We start from the raw sequence: 10473 nt of genomic DNA on the forward strand, positions 1-10473 counted from the left end.
ATGTTGTAACAATAGGAATCAATCAGGCTGTTGTAAGCACAAATATCCTTATTCTAATCCATCATGCTTTCACTCATTTAGATGATTGAGGAGCCTTGTTCAAATCTTGTTCGAGTCCCCAGACATGCGACTTAAGGTCGAGGTGTTCCATATTGAGCGTATCCTGAAAATTCGAGATTAAGTTAATCTCTATCTACCCTTTGCCGGCTTACAAAGCAGGAAACTTACATAGAGTTTACGGAATTCGGCCTTGAGATCATTGAGTTGCTGGGTGGTAGCAGCAAGTTCCTTGAGCTTGGTAACATCCTTATCCACAGCCTCAATCTTGCGAGCATATTCACGGACCTATGATAGCAATGAATAAACGCGTGGTCGATGTACTTTTTTCACTTTTACGTACTTTTTCGGTAGAGGTTTGAAGTTCTTGAACCGAGCTCAACAGGGAATCGGATGCGCTGTTGTATTCTTCCAAGAGGTAATAGTAGCCCACGCTGCCAGCAACAGTGACACCTAACAAGAAACCAACAAAACTAGACGCGTCGTTCAACAACAGCATGTTAGGAATACTATTCAATGGAGCGCATGTATGTGTATGTGTATGTGTGTTATGCATTACCCGCCACGGACAGCACCCACTTTGGGCTTCGAAGCAGCAGCCGTTTCAGTTGCATAGAATCGTCGAGTAGCAGCAGCAGCGGTGACGGGCACACGAGGGGCGATACGGAACAAGGAATTCATGGACTGTACAATGGACAATGGCCAGTTAGCAAGATGGCATGGTAGACATGAGTGTTTAATACATGCGTGTGTATATAGGTTGTGCTGATTACAAGGCGAAATACCTGCGTTTGTTTGTCAAGGACGTCCTAAAAATTGAGTCGCCTAACCCCTTGCCTTAGCCCCGACCAGCACCACCACCTCCAGCCATCTTTGCAGTGATTACCCCCATTTACACACACACATACACATTATTGTCATTTATTGGCTTGTCGGCTATTATCCATGATGGCAATGTAGTGATTTCAGCTGCACCTTATTAAAGGTAAAGATTTCCTTCCTATCTTGTTTATCAGGATTCGATGATGGATGACGCCCGCATCTACTATATGATGGTAACCTGATGATGATGATAGCTTCCAGATTAGAAGATAGCTGTTGTATGTCAACAATGTCCCTTCACCACGATGAATTGAATCGAAGCAATAAATACATCTTTAAAGGCACCATGGAGACTACGACTCATTGAAAGACGGCACTCTAATTGAAGGGGGTGGAACAGACTCGCGTGCCGTATAAATTTCATTTGACGCGACTGGCATATAATCTCGCGCCTCTTTCGTATACCCAGCCATGAAGAACAACTATGCACAGCACCTTGCCCGATTTGAAAGAGAGATCAGACCCCACATTGTAACGAAATATGACCGTCAATACACGCCGCATCCTACAAACTCAGTTACTGCTTCTCCCACCATTGTGTCAAACGATCCACGTACGTTCCCCCCTCCCCCCCTGAATGCTGGCAATGGCATGCTCTTTATTGACATACATAATGTGAATAGCTCCTTTTACACCTAACATAACTCAGCCTGTCACCACCTCTCGAAAGCGACAACGTGTGGAACCTGCCGATACTGTCATTGATTTGACGAATAGCACCAAAAGTCAATCCCTCAGCTTGAAAAAGCCAAAACGAGACAGGCACGACAATCAATCGACAACATCGAATCCTGTTGAATCATTGAACAATCCTTCCATGCGTAATAATAATACATCATCTTCAGTAAACGATCCCATCCCTCCTTCATATCCATCTTCTTCTTCTCGAACGAATACAAAGCCAGCAACAATCACCACCAACAACAACGACGCCGACGACTTTGACGATGATCTTCAATTCTTTACACCTTCACCTCGCTTGGCACCTGATATCACTCGTCGCACGTCTAATGCCAGCTTGTCATCAGTCACCACGATCAACACTACCGACCACCCCATAGAACCCATGGTTACAGATCTTGCAGTATGTGTCACCAAGTGTGTTTTTATTTTCATGCATAATTGATTTCGGTTCTCCCTTAGGTGAAGGATGATGTTGTTGGATTCGATGATGACGATGATGATCTCTTTTTTGATGATGAAGCGGCGGATTTGGTCAATGCAGTGGAAGCAGCTTATAGCAGCAAGGTAACAATGCATGGTGATGATGATGAAATAGCCAAACCTTCGGCTAACTTGATCTTGATAGGATTCAGTACCTAACCTGCAAAAGGAATTGGAGGAGCTCAAAGAACGAGAGATTGTGGCCAATCGAGATTGTGTGAATTCAATGTTCAATTCCCAAAATTCAGCGCAAACAAACAAGCTATTGGAGGAAGTGTAAGTTGCTTATGCACAACAATCTCAGGAATCGGCTCTTACGAGTAATGTTATAGGAGGGATTTACGGCAGCGGATTAGCGATCTGGAACTTACAATTGCCAATGCCATGGAGATATCAAAGTCGGCTTCATCCAGTTCACGTGAAGTGACTCCAATCATCAACAACACCAACAGCAACAACGACATTGTGATTCTTGACGACGACGACGACGACGATCTAAAACCAACATCAACAACAACCCTATATCCATCCCACTCTGTTTCATCATCCAATGTTACCACCAGCATGAATAACAATACCACATCGATGACAATGTCAAGTACCAGCAGCACACCAATGATCAGGCCATCATTAACATTATCATCATCATCACAACCTCCATCTCGCGGCCCTCAGGATCAATATCCATGGTCACGTGATGTACGCAAGGCATTGATCCACACGTTTAAATTGACCGAGTTTCGCACCAACCAGCTTGCAGCCATCAACAGCACGCTTAACGGTGACGATGTGTTTGTTCTTATGCCAACAGGTGGAGGCAAATCACTATGTTATCAGCTGCCAGCCATTATCCAACGTCATAAGCGAAAAGGAATTACGATTGTGGTATCACCGTTGCTTTCACTCATGCAAGATCAAGTGGATCAGCTTGTGAATAAGCGAAGTATCCCGGCAGCATTATTGAATGGCCAAATATCAGCTGAACGCCGTAAATGGGTATACGAACAACTTCGTCGACAACCTCCAGACATGCGCTTGTTGTACGTTACTCCCGAGATGATTAAAAAATCAGAAGCCTTCCTTGCTGCACTCGATAACCTTCATCGTCGATCATCCATTGCCCGATTTGTCATTGACGAAGCACACTGCGTCTCCCAATGGGGTCATGATTTTCGGCCTGACTATAAAGAATTGGGGAAGCTCAAGATCAAGTTCCCTGATGTGCCCTTCATGGCATTGACTGCTACAGCCAATGATCGCGTGAAACAAGATGTCATCCACAATTTACATATCCAGGGCTGTAAATTGCTCAAACAAAGCTTTAATCGACCCAATCTTGTGTAAGTTTTCATTACCTTTTCTTCCCTTGAATTGACTACTAATGCTTTATATCATTGATGGATAGCTATGATGTGGTACCCAGGCAAAGAGCACCCCATGAGAACATTGCACAATTTATCAAGGAGCATGATGGGCAATCGGGCATTGTATATTGTGGATCACGTCGACAATGTGAGGAATTAGCCGACAAACTCAAACGTGACTTTCGAGTCAATGCCACGCATTATCATGCAGCACTGGAGCCAGAGGAGCGTATCCATGTCCAAAAATCTTGGCAACAAGGGAAGATTCAAGTGATTGTGGCGACCATTGCTTTTGGTATGGGTATTGACAAGGCGGATGTTCGTTTTGTGGTGCATTTCACGATGCCATCTTCGGTGGAAGGATATTACCAAGAAACGGGTAGAGCAGGTCGAGATGGATTGCCCGCCAAATGCCGCCTGTACTACAGCTATGCCGATGTACGCTTCCACCAAATGTTGATTGATAAGGATGAGACGCATCGAGAACCTGAACAACGAGCACGCTTATTTGAAAACCTGAATCAGATGATGCGCTATTGTGAAAACAGCCTTGATTGTCGTCGAAAGCAAATCCTGAGCTACTTTGGAGAAGAATTCGATCCAGTTCAATGTGAACGCACGTGCGACAATTGCAAAATGAATCAAAACAAGAGAAAGGTGCTAAGGGATCGAAGCAGTGAGGCGATCAAGGTGCTCACCGTAGTGCGTGGTGTCTTGAGTCTTCCCAATGGAAAGGTCACCTTGGCTCAAACAGTGGATTTATTACGTGGCTCAAAGGCAAAGCATATTCGTGATAAGGGCTTGGATCGATTGGAAGGCTATAATTCTCTCAATTCTTGGATCAAGTTGGAAGTCGATCGATTGATCAAGCACTTGGTGTTTATGAAGGCGCTCGTCGAACGGAGTGAGACCAATGCCATGGGGTATACCTCAAGCTACTTGTTTGTAAGTTTCTCCTCCCAACCACATTTATACATATACATGCAACTCATATGCCCATCATCATTATTATTCTTAGCCCAGTGACAAGTTCCACGATGTACTTAATGGCAGAATGAGGGTCAATTTGGAATATACCGAGGTGAGTTGACGTTTGAGCCTGTACTATTGAAACATAGGATTGACAATTGCCATCATCATTCGCTTAGGATGCCGCATCTCGTGTATATACACCGCCTTCTGGATCTTCATCGTCGTCATCATCATCTGTCATCCGACAACTTACAGTTACCGGCAAGAAATGCTATAACGAATTAGGAGAGCTTCGACAAAAGGCAAGTATAAGCGATAAGCTTTATTGACGGCTTGTGCATTAACCTAGATGCCTTTAGGTTATGAAGCAATTCCGGGTAGCGAGACCAGCATCTATCTTTACGGATACAGAACTCAAAAACTTGGTAAAGATTTCGCTTTAAAACCATTGTAATGCCTCCTTTCTCACATTGGCTCTCTAGGCACAGACACTGCCACGCAACAAAGAAGAATTCCTGAATGCGGTAGAAAACAAAAACAAGGAGTCAAGATACAACCGGTACGGTAAAGAGTTCCTCAGCGTATGCCTTAAATATCATCTTAGTCAAAGTAATTGATGATGGTAATAAACATGGCCAACAAGGAATTGGAAAGTGTGGGATTGGTGACTTCTTTATTGGTGAATGCGGTCTAAATTTCATTAACGTTGATGTACCGTAAGGGAATCCAACTCCTCACCTCATCAATGAAATCATATGGAAGGGGCTGATGACATGTACCTGTACAAGCATCCTAAACATACACAACTTCATCTCGCACGTTGATCCGCTGGTTGCCTTGCCAACGCAGTTGCTATGCATATGGGTCTTCACGAGTAAGATAGGGCGTAAGTACGTGTGTTGGAGCGGGTGATGATGCACTTGGGCGTAGATGAGTACACGTCCTTTGTACCCAATTTCTTTCTTTATCCACACCCCTACCACCACTGCCATAAAACTTTTTATACCATTCATTCGTGTGTTTACTGTATTATACTTGTTAACGGATTGTAAGAGCTCTAAGAGGAAAAATCATGATGCTAACGCTTAGCCCATTCCCGTATCCTTGGTGACGGAAATGGTTGCCCGGATGTGACCACGAGGAAGTGATTAGCAATCCACACCCAAAAAGAAGCTATGGTAGTTGCAATTCCTTGCTATCGCCATGGGAGTGCACCATAAAGGCGATATCGGGTATGGCACTTTCAAGACGAGGCAAAAGACATGTCAACAAAAAGACAAACCTGGTGAGAAAAGAACGCGTGCTTGAGGGAAGTATTTTATTTGAACGGATGAGTTTCACGGGTACCGAGTTAAGATGTCAACAACTGCATGCCGTCTTTTTTCACTTATTACATACAATCATCAAGCTACATTGATGGCATTGTATCAGAGAAAAAGGAAAAGTGGCTATCAGCTGCCAATTTATGAGCTGTTACTGTAGAGTGCATAAGTATCATGCATCGGCCCCGCTTCCAGTAGTCCTGCAAAATGGGCCGTGTTACACACAAACACGTCCCTGTCTGCATCTTTGGCTCTATCAGGGTTATGAACAAAGACCACCTATCATATAGCATCACGCTTACAGCATATGTGAAACATAAAGACCTGGTGGATCGTTATGCTTTCCGGTTAAAGTGGTGACGCACCATAGCTCAGTATTGCTGGCAAATGATTTAGGTATGGTGAAATGGACCCCCTTGGCGTTTACTGTAACTCGCTCGTTGGGTGTCAGCTGTTTGAATGCAGGGCCGTTGTATGCATTTAAGATTCATGAATCCTTTTATTGCCTTTTAGTGAACCATTGGTGGTGGTCATTGATTATCCTTGTAAGCTTGCCCAGTCTTGACAAGCTCTTTTTGCTTGCTCATGTTGGGTTGCCCATGTATGACTCAATGAGGGTGGGAATGGGGTTGGCCATTAGAATGGGGATGGGTGTAGTGTGGGTGATGGTGCATATAACAAGGCTACTCTCTCTTCTAGTATACCATCATTTTCTTTGGTTGCTATGCTACAGCGAATGGATATTTCATCGTGATCAGAGGGATCTATTTGTGCCTTTTGTCTTGATGCACGTGATCGTTTCGTGTGAAAAACAGTGCCCATCTCACGGATAACCTTTCTACTGTTCTCTCATGAATCATGAAAACAAAGGGGTGATACGTCAACGTCAACCTCATTGCCATCTTCAAAATCATATGTACGCAGTCAAAAATAATACCCATCATCTTTGATATAAATGTCAAAATTTTTTATTGGGGCGGGTGAGAGCGGGGGCGAAAGTAGGAGGAGGAGAGTGGTGGTGGGAAGGGGGAGGTTGTAATAGTGATAAAACCACCTGATTGCCCATTGCGTAAATGTAGGAGCGAACGAGGATGATGATGATGATGGTCGGGATGGTGGAGGTGGTGGGCGAGGAGACCCATGTTGATGGTGGTGGTGGGGAGGGGGAGGTTGTAACAATGAAAAGACCGCTTGCCCATGGCGGGGTAAACCATGTCCTTGTAAATGCGGTAAAACGACCTGGTTGTAAATGCGGTAAACCACCTGTTCGTTCAAGAGCTCGTTGGCGTCGGTTACGTACCTTGACGTCATTACAGCGTGTCGTCTTCTTCATTTCTTGGGTGGCAAGGTTGGTCTCATCACCACTGCTGTGTTCATTACTACTATCACTGCGGCTTGTCTTCTTTAGGTATACAGTATAGAAGGTACAATGTTTTGGATTAATGACTACACGAGTAAAGAAAAGTGAACAAAAAATACGACAAGGATCATCCAAGCACTTACCCTTCATGATGGAGTGAAAGAAAGAGTCATCGCCTGTACTTTATGCGATTCTTCTCCACATGTGGGAAGCACCAACATCCAAAATGCAATTAGGCTGGCGACTCTCAAAGAGACATTGTCAGCTCTATGACAACAATCAATCAGCCAAGGAGATTTGTATAGGAAGGGTGTGGATGTTACATACCTTGTGGCTTTCTTCCTCAACACAGGCATCTCCTCCTCGCCGATGTAAATGTGAAGGACATATTATAGCCACCGTGCGGGCTGTAGTAGACCACCAAATCCAGCGTTGCATATGCACATCGGGACGTAGCTGTATCAAAAGGGATTATGAGTATGAGCTTCATCAAGCGACATCATTGGAGTTTACCTTAATAAAAGAGCCAAACACCAAATGGCAACAATGATAATGAACGTAGGATAACAAAGAGCACTAAAGATAATCACACATTTAGCCCATGAATCGCCCGCAGAAGCTATCCACCATGGCATACCCACGTCAACTTGGTCTTTGAAGGTGTTAGGCATCCAAAGGAGATATGATGGAAAGAAAGAGATACGTGAGAGTAAAACGGTGGGCGACAACATCCATCTTGTTTATATGTGCATGGTGGGCGTGGGTATTTCTGTGACCACAACATCCATCATCAAACAATTGCAACAATCAAATCAACTTGCTGTAGTCAACCGAGCAAAATTAGTCCTTGGTGAAGGATGTTTGTATGATCGTGTTTTTCAAAATGTGAGGTGGATGGCACCTTCATCAATAACATAATAAGCATGCCGACAGTTGAGAATCACCAATGCCTATCGTCTATCAGCATGGGAATTAGGAAGCTCCAATGAATGGAACGTGACCACGGGGACAAAGGGCGTCTTGGTACGATGATGCAAATGATCCAATCTCGCTTTTCCAACCTTGAATCTTTTCTATTCCCCATTCCAATCCAGAAACCAACCAAGTGATCCACATCTCACACATATGAGCTGATGTATGAAACCCTCTTCTAAACATCATGCTGAATCCAATTTTCATTCAATAATAAAGTTGAAGAATAGCATATGGTGATGTGGATATTTATCAAGTAAATAGGATAAAGGAATAACATTGCAAGTTGAGTAAGATACGGGGAATGATAACGTAGAGGCAACAGGGATAATTGTGACATTGTGTTCTTGGTTGCTGCTGTCATGAACATCCTTCATCCATGGTTGTGAAATAGCTGCTGCTTAGACTTGAGTATTCCAATGCCATCCATGGCTGTCAAAGATTAAGCCTTCTCGTCAATCCCACGCAATCCATCATCACCCTCAGTCGTATCCACGCGACATGATCCGTCGTTCCTGCTGACAGCGCGCCGAGTAACCAAAGTAACGTTCCAGGGTTTCCCATGTTTGCATCCAATCATCCATAACCGAAAAGACCTATGTGATCGCTGCTGATACGCTTTCCTTTTCGCATCCGGCTGCTGGTATCTCCCTTTCTCGATCATTCCTATCGCAGCTCAACCAGGTGAAGATCGCTTGTATTGCGGCACTACTCGATAGCTGATATGAATCATCCATAAGATCCGTATATGTATTGAAGCAAGTGGCTACACGTAAATAAAGCTGCTTATATACAATGGCTACGTGCTGTTCACGTAGAAAACGGCTGCAAGAAACTTGAGACAATGGAGTAAAGACGTTGCTAATGGCAACTACTGGTGTGTTTGATTGATCGTGTAGAGAAGGGTACAAGAACGTGTGCTGTAGTAGAGTGACAAGATCGTGAACGCTGTATGAGGCATTGCAATAAAGACCTTGCTAATAGCAACTGCTGGGACGAACGCTGTTACGATTGCTCGTGGCAGAGGAGTGTACAAGAGAAGCTGTAGTGCTATAGAAACGCGGTTGGTGCGGTGGAGCGTACACGCCATGGACTTGCCATTCAGTCATAGACAATCGGATCAAGACAGCTGTGGGATTGACATGATGGGTTGAAGCAGGGCAATCGTTCGCAGGTGGTGGTTGTGCTTGAATGGGCTAAGAGTTGAGAATGGGAGGAAGAGGGAAGAGGCTGGGTGTGGAAGACCTGGAAATCAAATAGATTTTTCTCATATTGGATGATACTTCTTTGTTTGAGCGTTGTTCAGTCAGATCCCATCGGATCAAGAAAGTTGAATGATGGAAATGATGGGCTGGAGCAGGACAATCGTTCACATGCATTCGGTTGGGCAACAAAGGTGAATGGGAGGAATGGCCTATTAGCTGGTAGTTTACAAATAACTTTGCAAAATGATTTTTGTGAAATTGGATGATGTTTTGTGTTTGAGCGTTTTTCAGTCAAAACCTCTCGGATCATGAAACTTGAAGGATGAACATGACGGGCTGGAGCTGGACAACCGTTCACATGCATTGGGATGGACAACAAAGGTGAATGGGAGGGATGGATTAATGGCTGAGTCAGTTTACAAATAACTTACCAATTTGATCCTTCTGATATTGGATGATGTTTCTGTGTTTGAGCGTTTTTCAGACAAATCTCATCGGATCAAGAAAGTTGAATGATGGGCATGCTGGGCTGGAGCAGGAGAATCGTTCACATGCATTGGGTTGGACAACAATGGAGAATGGGAGGACTAGGTTGTTAGCTGGCATTTTGAACTATTCCTAAACAGTGTACAAGAATCATGCATCGCCTGTGCTGAATGACTCAAGTTACACAAAGAAGTCCCTCTGCATCTCCGGCTGTATCAGGGTCAAGCTACTTCACAATGAACAACGACCACTTTTCATATAGCATCACGCTTACAGCATATGTGAAACATAAAGACAGCCATATCTCAAAACTTTACAATGAAGTGTGGGGTCTTTAAGAGAACAAGCTGCTCGGCTGAGTCAAAGCGATCTTGTGTCAAAGTATGAAGTTCATCGTGGCCATTCCCAGATTTCGCAATGTCGCCACCAGCCAAACTGGATCTGGGGGTCGACCTCTTCGACGACGACGAGCAAAAAAATATTTTTTGGGCTAATTGCGACATTGAACGTGCAACTTTCACACAAGGTGCTGTTGGCCAAGCCGAGCACATTGCTCTAATAAAAACCCCACGTTTCATTGTAAAGTTTGGAGATACAGGCACCTTTATATTTGTAAGCGTGATGCTATATGAGAAGTGGTCTTTGTTTAATGTAAAGTAGCTAGACCCTGACAGAGCAAAAGATGCAGA

At 44.1% G+C, this 10473-nt stretch overlaps 2 protein-coding genes across 2 annotated transcripts; one reads left to right on the forward strand and one right to left on the reverse strand.

The window, feature by feature from the left end:
* Positions 1-73: 73 nt before the first annotated feature.
* Positions 74-738, reverse strand: O0I10_010830 (uncharacterized protein; the record flags this gene model as incomplete). Its single annotated transcript, XM_058490804.1, has 4 exons — positions 74-163; positions 229-345; positions 401-530; positions 617-738. The coding sequence occupies 4 exons, from the start codon at positions 736-738 to the stop codon at positions 74-76; spliced, it is 459 nt and encodes a 152-aa protein (XP_058338416.1).
* A 612-nt stretch (positions 739-1350) lies between these two features.
* Positions 1351-5056, forward strand: O0I10_010831 (uncharacterized protein; the record flags this gene model as incomplete). Its single annotated transcript, XM_058490805.1, has 10 exons — positions 1351-1492; positions 1563-2023; positions 2083-2187; positions 2249-2379; positions 2436-3443; positions 3509-4412; positions 4486-4548; positions 4616-4741; positions 4799-4864; positions 4922-5056. The coding sequence occupies 10 exons, from the start codon at positions 1351-1353 to the stop codon at positions 5054-5056; spliced, it is 3141 nt and encodes a 1046-aa protein (XP_058338417.1).
* Between the last annotated feature and the right edge of the window lie 5417 nt (positions 5057-10473).

The sequence above is a fragment of the Lichtheimia ornata genome, assembly GCF_029851405.1.
Source record: "Lichtheimia ornata isolate CBS 291.66 chromosome Unknown scaffold00077, whole genome shotgun sequence".
Taxonomy (NCBI): domain Eukaryota; kingdom Fungi; phylum Mucoromycota; class Mucoromycetes; order Mucorales; family Lichtheimiaceae; genus Lichtheimia; species Lichtheimia ornata.